Here is a 20,089-nt window from a genome sequence, read left to right as displayed (position 1 = left end):
GTGGTACCAGGCAGACATGAATGATGGAGAGCAGGCAGTGCAGTTTGGGAAAGATATTGCTGAGGGACTGGATAGAATAGATAAATCAGAGCTTCCAGGAAAGTTGAAGCTGTGGTGTCTGCAGTTTGGTTTCCTAGGTTGATGTGGACACTGTCTGCGAATGAGATTCCATTTTCTGTTGCAGAGTTCAGTGGGTTGACTCATATTTTAGAGCACCTGCTCATGTTAGCGGCCATAGCTCTGAGCAAGCATCATAATTGTAGTTCAAAAGAACAAACCCTCAAAGGTTATTAGTTTACTGGCAGAAACAATGAAGCAGCTGATTTTTAAATTAGAAAAAAAAGTTTTTCATCATTACTGTGACCAGCTATGTTGGTCCAGTTGGCAAAAACAAAGAAAACCTGCACAAATTTTCCCATTTTTCTTGCCATGGTGGTTGGATTGAAGCTGTCTGCTCGGAGGGAAAGGATAACATTTGAAAAGATTTGAATTTTTTTTGTTAATTTCAACAAGCTGTGAAACTGATGCAATGCAGGTTTGTTCACCTAACACATGCTCTATTTTTCAGCAGGACCACCTGAGACAGGCGACAGTAGAGGAGGAGCCTCCTCAGGACAGACTGAAGGAGGTGGAGATGGTAGCATCTCTGGGGGACTGGCAGAAGGATATGATAAAGGAGGCAGAGTCTCCAGAGGACTGGCAGAAGGAGGTGATAAAGGAGGCAGAGTCTCCAGAGGACTGGCAGAAGGAGGTGATAAAGGAGGCAGAGTCTCCAGAGGACTGGCAGAAGGAGGTGATAAAGGAGGCAGAGTCTCCAGAGGACTGGCAGAAGGAGGTGATAAAGGAGGCAGAGTCTCTAGAGGACTGGCAGAAGGAGGTGATAAAGGAGGCAGAGTCTCCAGAGGACTGGCAGAAGGAGGTGATAAAGGAGGCAGAGTCTCTAGAGGACTGGCAGAAGGAGGTGGAGGAAGGTGACATTGAACAGGAGGAAGAAGCATGCACAGGTTACCAGGTGGATTATGGGCAAAACGGAAGTGGAGAAGAGATGAAATCTTTGAAGAAAAGAAAGGGCAGCATTGCTCTACCTTTTTTGACGGGAGTCTCTCCTGCTGGTTTTCTCTCAGCGGATAGGAAACAGCCGGGAGGAACTGACCACATGATTCAGGTAAGGTCCTATCTCATGTTAGCCGCTTTCGGACTGTAGGAACCATTGGCAGTTCTAATAACCTTTTAATCCGCGGGGCCGTTTTCTCCCGTGTTCGGACATACAGGAACTCGGGGCTATCTCCCTCAGTTCCTATAACCATTTAGCTCCTCCTCAGCTGGGTCTTTTCATGGTTCTATAGAACGCATCTGACGGAGGTGTTTGGTGGTCGGTAGCTACGCCCCATGTCATGCTATCACGGCTGAAATGTTTCATCATACCACACAGACAGAACCGGCGGGTGTTTAATAAGTTAAACTTACACTGGTCTCATTTGTCTGCAGCGCTCTGCTCTCCTTTCTTCCTTCATGAAATGAAAAAGTATCTCCTGACTCTCTCTGTGAGCTCTTCCAGCCTCGATATTAGACGCCCGATGTGATCGTCCATGATTAATATTACCATCATGCAGACCATGAACACGGTGGCCTCCCCACTCTCCATATTAGCTTCTTTGTGGTGTTTTTTCTTCTCTCCTTACTTTTACCGGGTTTTGTTTTGTTTTGTTTTGTTGTTGAAAGTGGCGCTAAACGGCTAACGTAACACGTCACTGACGCAGATGGCTGCGCGCGGCGCATCAGTCCCGACCTGGTCCCGACTCATGTGCGAATGCAGACTGAAACAGTTCTGCTGGGGAAGGGCAGTTATCAGAACCAAATTCGAGTAGGACACTTCTGATAACTGCGTTCTTTTAACTACTCTGTCCGAAAGCGGCTATAGTCATGCTCTTGTAATCTTAACTTTGTTTCTGACAGTGAGGTGTTAAAGGGACAGTTCGCTCTCTTTTGACATGAAGCTGTATGACATCAGAGAGTCTCTATTATGAGGAGAGGGAAAACTGGCGGCTATTTCCGGGTGGTACTGCACTCTAGGGGCGCCAACGAAGCAGTGCAGAGCACGCCGAACTCTATGGTGGTACTATGAAATCCACCTTAGATGCAGCCATTGCTTTTGATAGAATTTTTAATATTTTTTCATTTTAATTTTCCTAAAGGCAGGATAAATTATCCTTTCAAACGGCACTTGGTTTGATTTTTTTAGACTCACTAGATTTGTTTAAAATACACATTTATTGTCAGTATTGCATCCCGAGTGACGTCACGCATGTGGCATCACTTTACGGCATGGTCAGTCCTAGCGCTGAGCTAGCAGAGAGGTGTTAGCTCAAATAGTTACAGGTTTCAGCACAGCCCTTTTACATACTCTCTCACTAGCCTCTGGTTTAGCTTTGGTTGTTGTTAGCGGCACCAGGTTAGCACTCTGGCACAGTGGACGAGTGCCGTAAAGCAGCCGGTCGTAATCAGCCATGCGTTCTTCAGATTCCGTTAGCTAGATGCTAGCGGAGACTGACTCGCAAATGCCAGACCTGTAATTCAATTCAATTCAATTCATTTTTATTTATATAGCGCCAAATACAACAAATGTCATCTCAAGGCACTTAGATAGTAAGTCCAATTCAAGCCAATTGGAATTCAATTAATTAATAATAATCATAATTCATAAAATAATCCAATTCGTTCATATAGAGCCAATTCAAAAACAATTTCCTAGCTAAGAAAACCAACAGATTGCACTGAAAACTTTTTGTTTTTCGGTCCAATCTCCCGGCCTGAGCGGCGTGCCTGAGGCGACTGTGGAGAGAAACGACTCCCTTTTAACAGGAAGAAACCTCTGGCAGAACCAGACTCAGGAAGGGTGGCCATCCGCCTCGACCAGCTGGGGTTTGAGAAGACAGAAAAAGGGGGGGGGAGGGGGGCAGGGGGGCAGGGGGCCACCGCGACGGCGGCACTGTAACACCATTCAAAGGATATCTGTTGGAACAGGGAAACACGAGTTAATGACCACAATAATATCACATATACATAAAGAGAGTAAAGTGAGGAAAGGTGTGTCAGATGAGGCCCCCCAGCAGTCTAGGCCTATAGCAGCTTAACTATGGGATGTTTCAGGATCACCTGAGCCATCCCTAACTATAAGCTTTATCAAAAAGGAAAGTTTTAAGCCTGGTCTTAAAAGTGGAAAGGGTGTCTGCTTCCCGGACATTTACTGGCAGCTTATTCCACAATAGAGGGGCCTGATAACTGAAGGCTCTGCCTCCCATTCTACTTTTAGAAACTCTGGGAACCTCAAGTAAACCTGCAGTTTGGGAACGAAGTGCTCTGTTAGGAAAATATCTTACAATGAGATCTTTAAGATATGATGGAGCTCGGTCATTAAGAGCTTTATATGTGAGGAGAAGAATCTTAAATTCTATTCTGAATTTAACAGGGAGCCAATGAAGAGAAGCTAAAACTGGAGAAATATGATCTCTGCTGTTAGTTCTCGTCAAAACTCTGGCTGCAGCATTTTGGATCAACTGAAGGCTTTTCAGAGAATATGTGGGAATATGTGTAAGAAAACAGAAAGCTATAACTCCCAGGTTATTGTACTTTCGATATAAATCCACATCCCTCTGTCAGAAATCACAGTATTATTTTCAGGTTTCAGCCGCTAGCGGGGACATTTTTTGAGTTATTAGCGCCAGCCCTATGGCCAATGGTCATTCTGCACTCGCTCGCCAGCGCCCCCAGACAAAATCAACTGAACTGCAGCCAAATTTTTTTATAATGGGGCGAATAGGAAGTGGAACGGCTGTCTGTAAAAGGGCTGTGATGACATCCCATACTAGCAATATCGTGCATCAACATTTTCTTACCCCCTGCTGCGTCCTGTGAGCAGAGTTCCAGCCTCGTTTTGGTGTTGATGAAGGTAGTCCGGCTAGTTGGCTGGGGCCACAAAAATAAAGCGTTTTGCTTCTCAAAACAATATGCGTTCAAAAGAGTAATACATTTGCATCACAAAATCGTTCTCCAGGAAAAAGTCAGACCTCACAATCGCTTGGCGCTATTTTCTCTCCCTTCGTATCACTGCCTGCTGCCACCTGCCAACACCGGCTTGACGCAATCTGGGGCTGATCCATCGCTGGTTAGCTTGTGTGAAATTCAAGGAGGAACAGCGACAGGTTAACAAGGACATCTTTTTTTTCACATATAGCCTAAGGAGCAACCAATATGTGAAAGAGTAGTGTTTCTCGGAAGTAAAGATGGGCAGAGGTCTTACGATCTGAACAAATGTTTCAACGTAACATTGAAAGGACTTGAGTATTGTCAACAGAACATAATATCTTAAAAAAGATTCAGAGAATCTGGAGACAATTCTGTGAGCAGGGGACATGATCTTCAGGCCCTCAGGCAGCTCTACATTTAAAAACAGACATCATTCTGTCCTGGAAATCACTGCGTGGGCTCAGGTAACAACAGAAATCATTGTCTGTGAACACAGTTCACCGTACCTTCCACAAATGCACTGATAAACTCCCTGACTTTCCTCTCTGTCACGCTATAGGTCAATGGGAAGCTCTATCCTCTGGCAAAGATCCAGTTGGGGAGGATGGGGGCGCTCCATCCTGCAAATCGTCTGGCAGCTTATCTTACTGGCCGGGTGGGGTCCAACAGGCAGCAAGAAGCTTCTCCACCGTCCTTCTCATCACCCTGCAACCCTGCTCAGAGTTCAGGACGGACCCCCCAGACCACCTCCTCAGCTTCCTCTGTGCTCTCTAGCTCTGCTGCTGTCACCACCACCGTTACAACAACTCCAGTTAGACCAGAGCCCTCAGTCACTCCACTCATCCCAACCACCTCACCCACAGGTGAGCAAACATGCTTACAGTCTTACAGTAGAATAGAAATGTGTTTTCTATCAATAAAATGATAAAGAGTGACTTTAATAAATGTTTGAATAACCATGTTCCTATTGCTAGATGTTTCAGTATACCTTGTTTCTTGTGTCCAGAGTCTCAGCCCACCGGCTCTGTGGGTCAACCTGTGAATCTGTCTCTGGGCTCTGCGCCTCATAAAGGCTCTCAGGTGTTGCTGTTTCAGGTCCCGGGTCCTCATAAGACAGATCCTCTTTCACCCAACCCCCCCCAAATCCTGGCCCCTCCCTCTACTCGTCAGAAGATGGTCCTGCAGCTGGTTCGGACAGCGACGGGCATGCAGTATTATCGTAAACCAAATGGAAAATTGGTCCAACTAATTCCCATTACCCAGCTGAGACCTGTGAATTCCAAGCCACCCATTCAGAGAGGTGAGTGTTCAGATCTGAGAGGGGATGGGTTTAAACCTGATGACTAAGAGGATATTAAACCGCAGGAATCGTTGATGCAGAGTTAATGATTTGAATCTAAGTGGTCAAGATCGTATCCAAAACTTACATACAGCAGGATTAGGTGCTAACTAGGACGATCAGTATGACTCTGAATCTGCTATTTTAAGGTACTGTACGTAGAATTAGTTTAAGGGATCTGGTTATTTATTGGAATAAAAACTTGCTGCTCTTCAGCCTCAGACATAGTACTGCCATTGTGACTGGTTCGAGCAGTATGGTATGTTTTTATTTGAACAGGAACAGTGTACAATAAACATTGACCATGAGGAAAGATGCTTTGTACCAGGTTATAGCAGGAAATGCTAATTTCCACCTGTAGTCCCTGGGCAGGTTGGTGTAACAAAAACTGGTTCTAAAAGGTACATGAGCACATGACCATTTCACCATACATTTTCACATATAAATCACTATAATTTAATTTAATACACAATAAAAGTTTGTTCCACATGAATATAATAAATTAAAAATAAAAAACATCTCTCATTTACACACAACATTCACTCTCTTTGGTCCAGCCACTCACTCTTTCCCTCTCTTTGGGCCTGCCACTCTCACACTCACTCCTCATACATGTGTACAGGTTTGATTTCTTGAGAGCCATTTTTTGGTCCGTTTAGCAAATTCTTTTAGGCCAGTGCATGTTATGATGTCTGCTGGTAACGTGTTCCACTGGGTCATAGCTACAGACGAGAAGGCTGACCTACCAAAGGAGGTCCTGCATTTGCGTGCAGGTGCGTGTCAATCTTTCAGAGCATAGTAAAACACAACACATTCAGTTATCACAAACTTCTGGGTTTGAGGCGACTGTGGAGAGAAACGACTCCCTTTAACTGGAAGAAACCTCCATCAGAACCAGGAAGGGTGACCATCCGCCTCGACTAGCTGGGGGCTGAGAAGACAGAAAAGAGTGGACAACAAACAGCATAACACCAGGCCAGGGACACCTGCTGAGAGAGGGAAACACCGACTCCGTGGTCACGCAGAGGCTTTAAACCTTTCGAAGTTCTCCGTCGGGCTGTCGGATACGCAAGGCAGTTCACTTCCCGATCAGTAGGCGGCGCTAAGTTAAACGACCCAATCTCGCGACGTCTATGGTGAAAGTGGTTGATTGATTGTTCACCTTCTGGCTCCGTTCCACTCCTCACAGTGAACGATGGCGACCGAGTGAGAAAGACTGTTGTTGGAGTTGGAGCTTGTTGATATTAAAATGCAAATAATTTTGACCAAATGTTGAACGGCACACAGTAAACTCTTTCAAAAAAGGGCGGTGTTGTTGTTCTGAGAGGAAGGAGCTAAACCGGAAAAGTGATTCCGGAAATGATGTTGTTAGCCGACCAATCACAACCCTTGCGGTCTCCATCGCCTCGACGGATAGATAGGAATTTTGCCATCCCTAACTGTAAGCTTTATCAGAAAGGAAAGTTTTAAGCCTGGTCTTAAAAGTGGAAAGGGTGTCTGCTTCCCGGACATTTACTGGCAGCTTATTCCACAATAGAGGGGCCTGATAACTGAAGGCTCTGCCTCCCATTCTACTTTTAGAAACTCTGGGAACCTCAAGTAAACCTGCAGTTTGGGAACGAAGTGCTCTGTTAGGAAAATATCTTACAATGAGATCTTTAAGATATGATGGAGCTCGGTCATTAAGAGCTTTATATGTAAGGAGAAGAATCTTAAATTCTATTCTGAATTTAACAGGGAGCCAATGAAGAGTTTGTCTGAATTTAGAAGCAGACAGTTCTGAGTCATCCAGGTCTTTATGTCTTTAAGACATGCTTGTAGTCTGACCAACCTATTGGGTTCATCTGGTTTTATAGATAAGTACAGCTGAGTATCATCAGCATAGCAATGGAAATTTATGCCATGCTATCTAATAATGTTACCTAATGGAAGCAGAGCCAGCTCTGTTGAGCCATGTATTCCTTCTACTGTAGCGTCCTCATGTTTTGTTTTTTTTAAAGTATTTTTTTGGGGCTTTTTATGCCTTTTAATCATAGGACAGTTGGAGAGAGACAGGAAGCAGGGGGCAGAGAGAGGGGGAAGACACGCAGCAAAGGGCCCCTCGGTGCGGGACTCGAACCGGGGCCCGCTGCATCGAGGACTGAAGCCTCTGTACATGGGGCGGCTGCTTAACCCACTACGCCACCGACCGCCCCAGCGTCCTCATGTTTTAATCCCAACAACATGTTCAAGTCTCTGTAACAGAATGCTGTGATCGACCGTATCAAATGCAGCACTGAGATCCAACAGGACAAGCACAGACACAAGTCCGCTATCAGAGGCTAAGAGGAGATCATTGGTAACTTTCAGCAGTGCTGTTTCTGTGCTATGATGCACTCTGAATCCTGACTGAAACTCTTCAAACAGATTATTTCTGTGGAAATGATCACAAAGTTGAGCTGCAACTATTTTTTCAAGAACTTTTGACAAAAATGAACACAGGTTATACTAAGAGTATATCAGATTTCCAATAATATTTCCACTTTGTTTTTTGCTGTTGAAGTTTGACCTCTGCTTCTTAAATGAGTCCATGTCAACGTGCTTCCATCTTCTTCTGTGGTTTGACGACATCCGATTGGAGCGTTGGGAATTGGAGAGGGACTCGGCCAAAAAAAATAAATAGTTGCAGTCAATAACTGTGATGATGTGCTTGGATCCAACAGCACTTTCACCTCCTCTTTAAAAGGTTTCTGAGGACTATTAAACTGTTATGAGCTGTAGACCAAAAGAGGGGCATTAATGAACTGAAACAACCAGTTCATTGTGTGGTGGTCTATCTTGATAGTGGTGACAGCCCGAGCTGTGAAACTGATTGTTTTGTCTTTTTTTTTCTTCTAACACCTGACTCCTTCCCCTCTCTGCCTCCTTCCCAGGTCTCCCCTCCCCACCCTCCTCCTCCCCCACAGTCCTCTGTACTTCAGGCTTTCAGACACCAACTGTCACTGTTGTCAACAGACAGCAGCCACCTCTAACTACCTCATCATCGTCTCCATCTTCAGGCTCCTCACCATCATCCTTATTCTCATCTGTGTCCACGTATTTGTTGTCATCCTCGGTACTCTCGTCCTCTTCTTCAGTCTCTGTGCCCCATGTTGCTGTCCCCCTCCACCAAGGAAGTCTTTCCTTTGCTAAGAAGGGGACCTACACCCTTAAAATCCCCCCTGCTAACACCGACTCAGTCTGCTCTTACACACTGCAACCCACTCTGTCCACTACCGAGATGAATCAACCTTCCATGAATCAGGGGTCTGAGCTGGTGGTCAAAACCACGACAGTAAATGCTGCTTCGCTGAGAACTGAGGGAATGGGAGTCCAACACAAACCTGCTTCACCACAAATCTATCCCACCTCCCTGGTGCCCATGGAGACTCCCATTCCCAGAGGACTCATACCCCCAGCATCCAACCTCCCTGCTGACGCGCTCAGCCATGAGCAGGAGCTGGCTCTGGACCCGGTGGACCTAGACATCATCTGTGTGGACGATGAGACGGGGCTTACCACAGAGACCCAGACGGCTGAAGTGGTGAACCTGATGTCGAGCAGCGACACAGACAACTCATCAGACTTTAGAGAATCGGAGGGCGAAGAGAAGCCGCCGTTTACCAAAAAAAAAGTAAGATCTGACTTCTTCTGAATCCTCTTCTTCTTTCTTACGTAGTAGAAGCTGAAGTTCCAAATCATTTCCAGTTGAATTGATTTGCTCCAGATTCCATAAGTGTTTAACCCTAGAGTTAGCTGTTAAATGACAGCACAGCTTCGGGAGCGTGTTGTGTAGCTGTCAGGGGGAGACGTCGGGTATCTGGGACAATAAGGGGTTTTCACTGTTGATAGATTGATGTGGTTGAGCCACTTTACCTGTTTTACAGACTTAACAGTGAATCAGTCAGCAGCCGGGATCCTCTTACATCCCAAAGTAAAAAATAAAACCATTACTACTGATAATCCTGATGAATGAACTGTCCACTGTTCTGCTGTGGTGACAGAGACGGACTCAGATAAACATCTGGATCGGGATCAACATGTCGTCCAAACTTCCAGCAGCTCTGAACCCAGATGTTTTACAGCTGTTTGTGTTGTTGCAGCGCTACCTTCACAACGTGCATGAGAAGAATCGTCGGGGGCAGCTGCAGCAGAAGTTCAGTGCTCTGAGGGAGGTGGTGCACACTGAAGAGAAGATGTCCAAGATAAGCATCCTGAATAGGGTCAGCTGACACACACCTCTGTCAGTGTGTTTATTGGTGTGCAGACAACAACAGCTGTGTTATGTTGCAGGCAGTGAAGGTGATCCAGGAGCTGAGGTGGACTCATAGGGCCCTGAAGAAGAAGACCAGGAGGCTGAGGAGGAGGAGGGATGAATACCTGTCAGTACTCGCTCCGTCAGCAGGTCTGAACAGAAACGGTTTCTCAGACATCAGCGACATGACTCGGTTACAGACCAGCTGGGACACTCAAGTTATGTACAGAATAGAATAGACTTTATGGTCATTGCACACTGAGGTCCAACGGAATTGTGGCTGCTCCACATAAGCTTGTGCACCGAATAAAAAATAAATAGATAAATAAAAAGAGTAGAGTCTTAAAGAATTCTGCAGATGTGTATACATATTTACATGTACTATGCGCACACACATATGTTCATGAATATACATTGCTCAAAAAATAAAGGGAACACCTAAACAACACAGTGTAACTCCAGGTCCTGTGAAACCAACCTGTTCAGTTAGGCAGCAGCACTGACTGTGGATCAAACACCTGCTGTGCAAAGGGAACAGACAACAGGTGAAAAGGCAGTTAGCAAGACCACCCTATAAAGGAGTGGTTCTGCAGGTGGTGACCACAGACCATTTCTCTGGTCTCATCCTTTCTGCCTGATGTTTTGGTCCCTTTTGCATTTTGTCAGTGCTCTCACCACCAGAGGTAGCATGAGGCGGTGTTTCCAACCCACAGAAGGTGCTCAGGTAGAGCAGCTCATCCAGGATGGCACATCAATGTGAGCTGTGGCAGGAAGGTTTGCTGTGTCTCTCAGCACAGTGTCCAGAGCATGGAGGAGATACCAGGAGACAGGCCAGTACACCAGGAGACAGGCCGGTACACCAGGAGACAGGCCGGTACCCCAGGAGACGGGCCGGTACCCCAGGAGACGGGCCGGTACCCCAGGAGACGGGCCGGTACCCCAGGAGACGGGCCGGTACCCCAGGAGACGGGCCGGTACCCCAGGAGACAGGCTGGTACCCCAGGAGACGGGCCGGTACCCCAGGAGACGGGCCGGTACACCAGGAGACAGGCCAGTACACCAGGAGACGTGGAGGGGGCCGTAGGAGGGCAACAACCCAGCAGCAGGACTGCTACCTCCTCCTTTGTGGAAGGAGGAACAGGAGGAGCGCTGCCTGCAGAATGACCTCCAGCTGCCACTAACATGCATGTTTCTGCTCAAACTGTCAGAAACAGACTCCATGAGGGGGGTATGAGGGTCCGACGTCCACAGGTGGGGCTTCTGCTCACAGCCCAACACCATGCAGGGAGATTGGCATGCTTGCGCTCTCCAGGGATGAGAGCAGGTTCACACTGAGCACATGTGACAGTCTGGAGACGGCGTGGAGAAGGTTCTGCTGCCTGCAGCATCCTCCAGCAGGACCGGTCTGGCGGGGGGCTCAGTGATGGTGTGGGAAGGCATTTCTTTGCCGTGGGTCGTCCAATAACCGGAAGGTTGGTGGTTCGATTCCCACTTTTGCAACTCAAAGAGTGGTCAAACTGACCGCTGGAGGGGTGTCAGTCCACCTCCTCTCCACGGCTGCGGTGCCCTTGAGCTAGGCACCGTAACCCCAAGCTGCCCGGGCGCTGTGATTGGCTGCCCACCGCTCCAGTGTTTGGCCCCTGTGCATGTTCAACAGGAGCCAACCTGGATGGGTTAAAAGCCTTGAACATTTCATGTATTCCCTGTTCATGACAATAAAATCTGAACTTAATCTTAAGGTGCGAGCCAGAGGTACCCTGACTGCCTTTAGGTACTGAGACCCTCAGACCCAATGTGAGACCACATGCTGGTGCAGTGGGCACACCCCAGGTCAGGTCCTCCCAGGAAACAGACGTCCGGGACCCTTTCCACACAGACTCCATTAATGATTATGGTCTGTTTTGTGTTGTTCCTGAAAGTGATGACCAGCTCCTTTTGTTCTGGAAGTGTTCAGGAGCAGGTTGTTGTCTCTGCACCACACTGTCAGCTGCTCCACCTTGTTGCCCCCTGAGATTCACCCCACTTCTGTGGTATCATCAGTAGTTTTGACGAAGCTGATTGGGATAGACCAGTTCTTTATGTAACCCATGCATGGGAGGCTCCATCTGGCCAGGTTTCAGAGCCCCACTATGGCCGTCTCTCCCTGCACTGCCTCTGCTTCCTTCTTGTGGGGATGGTGATCCACGACGACTCGTTATATCCTCCTGAATGAAGTGTTCGTCGATAAACTCCATCCATCCATTTTCTGTACTCGCTTCATTCAAACGAAGCACTGAACCGCCCGTACACAACCAAACGAAGCACTGAACCGCCCGTACACAACCAAACGAAGCACTGAACCGCCCGTACACAACCAAACAAAGCACTGAACCGCCCGTACACAACCAAACAAAGCACTGAACCGCCCGTACACAACCAAACGAAGCACTGAACCGCCCCGCCCATACACAACCAAACGAAGCACTGAACCGCCCGTACACAACCAAACGAAGCACTGAACCGCCCCGCCCGTACACAACCAAACAAAGCACTGAACCGCCCGTACACAACCAAACAAAGCACTGAACCGCCCGTACACAACCAAACAAAGCACTGAACAGCCCGTACACAACCAAACGAAGCACTGAACCGCCCGTACACAACCAAACGAAGCACTGAACCGCCCGTACACAACCAAACAAAGCACTGAACCGCCCGTACACAACCAAACAAAGCACTGAACAGCCCGTACACAACCAAAGCACAGAACAGCCCGTACACAACCAAAGAAAGCACTGGACCCTCTCAGCAGCTCCTCTCCCTCAGACACTTATTTCCGGGACACGCTGCAGCTCCACACAGAGCTGCTGACACTGCTCACTGTTTCTCTCTCTGCCAGCAGAGCTGACCAGTGGAGACGGGATGGAGAAGTTTATCGAAGTCTCATCTAATGAGGAGAACGTCACAGACACAGAATCCACCTGGACGACCCCCACCAATGTGAGAGAACATGTTTATTAACCATATCAGGTTCTTCAGAGGCCTTGTACGTGTTTCATTCACACACACCGTTGCTTTGTTCTGCACGGAATGATGCATCAGCGTAGGGTTCAGGGTCCTAACCACAGATGCTCAAACACATGGAAGGGGTTTGCTGTAGAAACACTTGAGAAATGAATGATAATAAAGATAAAATGTGCAAAATCTAATAGTGCAACTGCTTTTGAAATAATTAGAACATATACGATGCCCCCCTCCACTAGTGTTTACTGTGAGGCTCTGAGTTTATGCCACAGAGGCACCAGCAACACCAGAGAGCAGGACATGAGATGACCAGTTCCAATCTGCTGGAGGAGGTGAACATCTCCATTAAAGAGCTCAAAGTTAGAGAAATGGGAACAGGAGAAAACATGAAGAGAGCATGGTTTGATGGCGATGTGAAAGCAAATGGAAATCCTTTAGTAAGCACTGAGAGAAGCAAAAAGGTGGATATTTAGTCATTTCATGTTACCGGGAGGCAGCGATAGCAGGTACTGAGGGCAGAAACCTTAAAGCAAGTCTGGCATAGAGTCAGGAACTTTGTAATGCAGGTAGCCTGCTAAAAAAGAACTGCTGGATGACATGGATTAATTAGCATGTTTGTTCCAACACTGTTCGCTTCTCTCCTACTCTGTGCAAACATTAATAGTATATATTAATACAGCCAAGAGTTCAACCACTGACAGTTCTTTTTTTTATTTTTTTATTTGTCCTGAGCACAGTGTCTGGGGCTGGTCTGCTACTTCAAAGATTTCATTTCTAAAAGTCCTCCAGTATCACTGGAGGCTTCAACATTTCAAAGCAAAAGATTAACACAGATGTTTGAATTAGGATATTACAAAGGTATGAAGAAATATTTCTTTTAAAAGTCTGCTTAAAGGAGAAGTTCGTTTTTTTAAAACCTGGACCTTATCTCTTGCATAAAACACGTTCATCTACTCACAGATAACAGTTTGGTGAAAGTCTGCGTCCTTCGGAAGATATTTAGATCCCTGGAGATCGGCTTAGAGAGAACAGGGCAGAGACAATAGAGCCTGTAAATAAGGCATTATCTGTCTTATCATGTCTACTGGCATGATGTCATCGACACGCGCCGCACCACGAGACGCCGACTTTCACCAAACTGTTATCGGTGAGTAGATGAACGTATTTTATGCCAGAGGCCCAGGTTTAGAAAAGCTGAACTTCCCCTTTAACTGAAGCAGAGCTTTTAAACAGGCAGTTTGACACACAGATGACTTTAATGGAAAAAGAAAGAAATGTTCAGTTGTTGCTCCTGTGTGATGACATGACAATGCTTCAGAAAGAGCTGCTTTTCACATATAAGGTGGTGTGGTTTTGGCAGGGTGCTGCCTCAGCTGGTGAGTTACCCACTGCAAGCCCGCTGAGCTGGTGTCGGGCGGGGGAGGAAGAGGAGACTCGGACCAGTCCCTCAGAGAAGCTGGAGGAGGCTGAGAGGGGGCCGGGCAGCACGATGAGCAGCTCACAGTGAGTAGGGAAGCCAGTTCTCTGCAGCCCACCTGAATCTGTTACCCAAGGTGGCAGTCACCTGATCAATGATGCCAACACCTAGTTTAGCTTTCCCAGCATCCTCTGCTGTGTTGACATCTGTAGCTGTACACGCTTTTCCTTAGGTACAACTACAGAGTGTTTGGTTAGAACCGTTGAAATGATACTGCCTTTACATACGGCCATAACATCTAGTGACACCATGAAGCATGGCTGTGTGCTTCCAGAAGGACCAGGACCAGGACTGTGTGTGTTAGGGGGGCTTAAAGGACCAGGACTGTGTGTGTAAGGGGGGCTTAAAGGACCAGGACCAGGACTGTGTGTGTTAGGGGGGCTTAAAGGACCAGGACAAGGACTGTGTGTGTTAGGGGGGCTTAAAGGTGAAGGACCAGGACTGTGTGTGTTAGGGGGGCTTAAAGGTGAAGGACCAGGACTGTGTGTGTTAGGGGGGCTTAAAGGTGCAGGACCAGGACTGTGTGTGTTAGGGGGGCTTAAAGGTGAAGGACCAGGACCAGGACTGTGTGTGTTAGGGGGGCTTAAAGGTGAAGGACCAGGACCAGGACTGTGTGTGTTAGGGGGGCTTAAAGGTGCAGGACAAGGACTGTGTGTGTTAGGGGGGCTTAAAGGTGAAGGACCAGGACCAGGACTGTGTGTGTTAGGGGGGCTTAAAGGTGCAGGACAAGGACTGTGTGTGTTAGGGGGGCTTAAAGGTGCAGGACCAGGACTGTGTGTGTTAGGGGGGCTTAAAGGTGAAGGACCAGGACTGTGTGTTAGGGGGGCTTAAAGGTGAAGGACCAGGACTGTGTGTGTTAGGGGGGCTTAAAGGTGAAGGACCAGGACTGTGTGTGTTAGGGGGGCTTAAAGGTGCAGGACCAGGACTGTGTGTGTTAGGGGGGCTTAAAGGTGCAGGACCAGGACTGTGTGTGTTAGGGGGGCTTAAAGGACCAGGACAAGGACTGTGTGTGTTAGCGGGGCTTAAAGGTGAAGGACCAGGACAAGGACTGTGTGTGTTAGGGGGGCTTAAAGGTGAAGGACCAGGACCAGGACTGTGTGTGTTAGGGGGGCTTAAAGGTGCAGGACAAGGACTGTGTGTGTTAGGGGGGCTTAAAGGTGCAGGACCAGGACTGTGTGTGTTAGGGGGGCTTAAAGGTGAAGGACCAGGACTGTGTGGGTTAGGGGGGCTTAAAGGTGCAGGACAAGGACTGTGTGTGTTAGGGGGGCTTAAAGGTGCAGGACCAGGACTGTGTGTGTTAGGGGGGCTTAAAGGTGAAGGACCAGGACTGTGTGTTAGGGGGGCTTAAAGGTGAAGGACCAGGACTGTGTGTGTTAGGGGGGCTTAAAGGTGAAGGACCAGGACTGTGTGTGTTAGGGGGGCTTAAAGGTGCAGGACCAGGACTGTGTGTGTTAGGGGGGTTTAAAGGTGCAGGACCAGGACTGTGTGTGTTAGGGGGGCTTAAAGGACCAGGACAAGGACTGTGTGTGTTAGGGGGGCTTAAAGGTGAAGGACCAGGACTGTGTGTTAGGGGGGCTTAAAGGACCAGGACCAGGACTGTGTGTGTTAGGGGGGCTTAAAGGACCAGGACTGTGTGTGTTAGGGGGGCTTAAAGGTGCAGGACCAGGACTGTGTGTGTTAGGGGGGCTTAAAGGACCAGGACAAGGACTGTGTGTGTTAGGGGGGCTTAAAGGTGAAGGACCAGGACTGTGTGTTAGGGGGGCTTAAAGGTGAAGGACCAGGACAAGGACTGTGTGTGTTAGGGGGGCTTAAAGGTGCAGGACCAGGACTGTGTGTGTTAGGGGGGCTTAAAGGTGAAGGACCAGGACTGTGTGTGTTAGGGGGGCTTAAAGGTGCAGGACCAGGACTGTGTGTGTTAGGGGGGCTTAAAGGTGAAGGACCAGGACTGTGTGTGTTAGGGGGGCTTAAAGGTGCAGGACCAGGACTGTGTGTGTTAGGGGGGCTTAAAGGTGAAGGACCAGGACTGTGTGTGTTAGGGGGGCTTAAAGGTGCAGGACCAGGACTGTGTGTGTTAGGGGGGCTTAAAGGTGCAGGACCAGGACTGTGTGTGTTAGGGGGGCTTAAAGGTGCAGGACCAGGACTGTGTGTGTTAGGGGGGCTTAAAGGTGAAGGACCAGGACTGTGTGTGTTAGGGGGGCTTAAAGGTGCAGGACCAGGACTGTGTGTGTTAGGGGGGCTTAAAGGTGCAGGACCAGGACTGTGTGTGTTAGGGGGGCTTAAAGGTGCAGGACCAGGACTGTGTGTGTTAGGGAGGATTAAAGGTGAAGGACCAGGACTGTGTGTGTTAGGGGGGCTTAAAGGTGCAGGACCAGGACTGTGTGTGTTAGGGGGGCTTAAAGGTGCAGGACCAGGACTGTGTGTGTTAGGGGGGCTTAAAGGTGCAGGACCAGGACTGTGTGTGTTAGGGGGGCTTAAAGGTGCAGGACCAGGACTGTGTGTGTTAGGGGGGCTTAAAGGTGCAGGACCAGGACTGTGTGTGTTAGGGGGGCTTAAAGGTGCAGGACCAGGACTGTGTGTGTTAGGGGGGCTTAAAGGTGAAGGACCAGGACTGTGTGTGTTAGGGGGGCTTAAAGGTGCAGGACCAGGACTGTGTATGTTAGGGGGGCTTAAAGGTGCAGGACCAGGACTGTGTGTGTTAGGGGGGCTTAAAGGTGAAGGACCAGGACAAGGACTGTGTGTGTTAGGGGGGCTTAAAGGTGAAGGACCAGGACAAGGACTGTGTGTGTTAGGGGGGCTTAAAGGTGCAGGACCAGGACTGTGTGTGTTAGGGGGGCTTAAAGGTGCAGGACCAGGACTGTGTGTGTTAGGGGGGCTTAAAGGTGCAGGACCAGGACTGTGTGTGTTAGGGGGGCTTAAAGGTGCAGGACCAGGACTGTGTGTGTTAGGGGGGCTTAAAGGTGCAGGACCAGGACTGTGTGTGTTAGGGGGGCTTAAAGGTGCAGGACCAGGACTGTGTATGTTAGGGGGGCTTAAAGGTGCAGGACCAGGACTGTGTGTGTTAGGGGGGATTAAAGGTGAAGGACCAGGACTGTGTGTGTTAGGGGGGCTTAAAGGTGCAGGACCAGGACTGTGTGTGTTAGGGGGGATTAAAGGTGAAGGACCAGGACTGTGTGTGTTAGGGGGGCTTAAAGGTGCAGGACCAGGACTGTGTGTGTTAGGGGGGCTTAAAGGTGAAGGACCAGGACTGTGTATGTTAGGGGGGCTTAAAGGTGCAGGACCAGGACTGTGTGTGTTAGGGGGGCTTAAAGGTGCAGGACCAGGACTGTGTGTGTTAGGGGGGATTAAAGGTGAAGGACCAGGACCAGGACTGTGTGTGTTAGGGGGGCTGTCATGTTGTCTTTGTTTGCAGGGGGAAGCATGAGATGGAAGCTCTCAGTTCGGCCCTGAACACCACAAACTCTTCAGAGATGCTGCTTCTGGATCAGGTGGGTACTGTTGTAGGCATCCAGGGGGTTCATGCAATTAACTGGGATGCTAAAAAACAGCTCTCCAGAATATTATCACATCATTTCTGATCTGAACAGAGAAAAAGAGCTGCATGAGGAGATGGCAGCTTTTCTTTCAGTCTGTGGTTGCTCAGAGACCACTCTATAAGTGGAAGAGTTGGACTAAATTCAGACAAAACCCAACTGATGACACAGAGTTGGACTTTGATTGTTTTTTCTAGACTCCCCGTGAGATCCAGACACTGCAGCGGGAGATGGAGAGTCTGAAGACGCCTCTGGACCACATCAAGACGTCTGAACCAATCTCTAACAAATCAGGTGTGGCTGCTCATGCTAGTAGTGGCTTTGAATTTGAAACTTTCCTGAGAACACAGCATTGCAGATGGCAGAGCCACCCCCACTTAATGCTGTTTGTAGGGCCTCGTTATGAGATGGGGACCTCATTATGAGATGGGGACCTCAGTTTTACTTGCAGTTTTACACGAAGCACGTTTCCTGCGTCATGTTTCTGTGCTCCATGTAGGGGGGGCTGTAACCTGTCCTTATACTGTGGCTGCAGGTGGGAGCCAGAACACATGCCAGCACCCGTCATCAAAACAGGAGACGGAGGTGCATCAAGCAGCCAGTCAGCTACAAGCAAGGGGCGGGGCTTCTACTACTCCACCTGCTGAAGACACTGAGGACCACATCGTGAGCACATCATTCTGCTTACAGCGAAGACTGCAGACTCCGCCCACCTGTGAAGTGGGGCCTCCCACTCCTGCTGCCCAGCTGCAGCCCCCCATTCAGAGCGCTCCACAGGTGGAAACGTCTGCCCCGGCTCATCCCCATGTGTCCCTGAATGCACCTGGGCAGAGGAAGCGGCCTAAGACCCTTCCCAACATCCTGTCCCGCAATAAGAATCCAGTGGGCTCATCCTGTCTCTACACGGGGGCTTCAGAGGGTAAGGCTGAACACACCGAATGGACTAATAACCTGGTTCCCTGAGCAACCAACCAGCTCGCTGACTCACTACTGATGTAACCATCTGAATGTGTCCTTCGCTCTCACTGAATTAGACTCATTCACCCTCATTCAGTTCATCACCAGCAGAAATGTTGCAGAGGTGAGACGTTGTTCGAGTTTCTGCAGCAGCTGCAGGAGTACAAAGAGAGCCTGTGGCTCTCCTTTTCTTCCAAAGCGCTTCTACAGCCGGTTCTAAGCCGGTTCTACAGCCGGTTCTACAGCCGGTTCTAAGTTGGTTCTACAGCCGGTTCTACAGCCGGTTCTAAGTTGGTTCTACAGCCGGTTCTACAGCCGGTTCTACAGCCGGTTCTACAGCCGGTTCTACAGCCGGTTCTAAGCTGGTTCTACAGCCGGTTCTACAGCCGGTTCTAAGCTGGTTCTACAGCCGGTTCTACAGCCGGTTCTAAGCTGGTTCTACAGCCGGTTCTACAGCCGGTTCTACAGCCGGTTCTACAGCCGGTTCTACAGCCGGTTCTAAGCTGGTTCTACAGCCGGTTCTACAGCCGGTTCTAAGCTGGTTCTACAGCCGGTTCTACAGCCGGTTCTAAGCTGGTTCTACAGCCGGTTCTACAGCCGGTTCTAAGCTGGTTCTACAGCCAGTTCTAAGCCGGTTCTACAGCCGGTTCTACAGCCGGTTCTACAGCCGGTTCTAAGCCGGTTCTACAGCCGGTTCTAAGCCGGTTCTACAGCCGGTTCTACAGCCGGTTCTAAGTTGGTTCTACAGCCGGTTCTACAGCCGGTTCTAAGCTGGTTCTACAGCCAGTTCTAAGTTGGTTCTACACTTGGTTCTAAGTTGGTTCTACAGCCGGTTCTAAGCTGGTTCTACAGCCGGTTCTAAGCTGGTTCTACAGCCGGTTCTAAGTTGGTTCTACAGCCGGTTCTAAGACGGTTCTACAGCCGGTTCTAAGTTGGTTCTACAGCCGGTTCTAAGCTGGTTCTATAGCCGGTTCTAAGACGGTTCTACACTTGGTTCTAAGTTGGTTCTACAGCCGGTTCTAAGTTGGTTCTACAGCCGGTTCTAAGCTGGTTCTACAGCCGGTTCTAAGCCGGTTCTAAGCTGGTTCTACAGCCGGTTCTAAGCCGGTTCTACACTCGGTTCTAAGTTGGTTCTACAGCCGGTTCTACACTTGGTTCTAAGTTGGTTCTACAGCCGGTTCTAAGCTGGTTCTACAGCCGGTTCTTAGCCGGTTCTAAGTTGGTTCTACAGTCGGTTCTACAGTCGGTTCTAAGCTGGTTCTACAGCCGGTTCTAAGTTGGTTCTACACCCGGTTCTAAGTTGGTTCTACAGTCGGTTCTACAGTCGGTTCTAAGCTGGTTCTACAGCCGGTTCTAAGTCGGTTCTACAGTCGGTTCTAAGTTGGTTCTACAGCCGGTTCTAAGTTGGTTCTACAGCCGGTTCTACACTTGGTTCTAAGTTGGTTCTACAGCCGGTTCTAAGCTGGTTCTACAGCCGGTTCTAA

The 20,089-nt window shown here is 48.7% G+C and overlaps 1 protein-coding gene across 6 annotated transcripts in view; it reads left to right on the top strand.

The window, feature by feature from the left end:
• mgaa (MAX dimerization protein MGA a) overlaps positions 1-20,089 on the top strand; it is a 55,298-nt gene that overhangs the window by 25,735 nt on the left and 9,474 nt on the right. For 4 of the 6 annotated variants that reach the window (XM_075448488.1, XM_075448489.1, XM_075448487.1 and 1 more), the window contains exons 14-24: positions 569-1,165; positions 4,586-4,889; positions 5,033-5,326; positions 8,278-9,017; positions 9,487-9,606; positions 9,677-9,788; positions 12,520-12,617; positions 14,002-14,144; positions 17,528-17,603; positions 17,846-17,942; positions 18,184-18,567. In XM_075448488.1, the coding sequence (XP_075304603.1) occupies positions 569-1,165; positions 4,586-4,889; positions 5,033-5,326; positions 8,278-9,017; positions 9,487-9,606; positions 9,677-9,788; positions 12,520-12,617; positions 14,002-14,144; positions 17,528-17,603; positions 17,846-17,942; positions 18,184-18,567 (2,965 nt within the window). The remainder of the gene's footprint in view (positions 1-568; positions 1,166-4,585; positions 4,890-5,032; positions 5,327-8,277; positions 9,018-9,486; positions 9,607-9,676; positions 9,789-12,519; positions 12,618-14,001; positions 14,145-17,527; positions 17,604-17,845; positions 17,943-18,183; positions 18,568-20,089) is intronic. The other 2 variants (XM_075448490.1, XM_075448493.1) reach the window with 2 other exon arrangements.

This window comes from Odontesthes bonariensis, chromosome 17 (assembly GCF_027942865.1).
Source record: "Odontesthes bonariensis isolate fOdoBon6 chromosome 17, fOdoBon6.hap1, whole genome shotgun sequence".
NCBI lineage: Eukaryota > Metazoa > Chordata > Actinopteri > Atheriniformes > Atherinopsidae > Odontesthes > Odontesthes bonariensis.
Note: the sequence above shows the minus strand (reverse complement) of the source record. Positions and strands in the feature narration are given on the sequence as shown.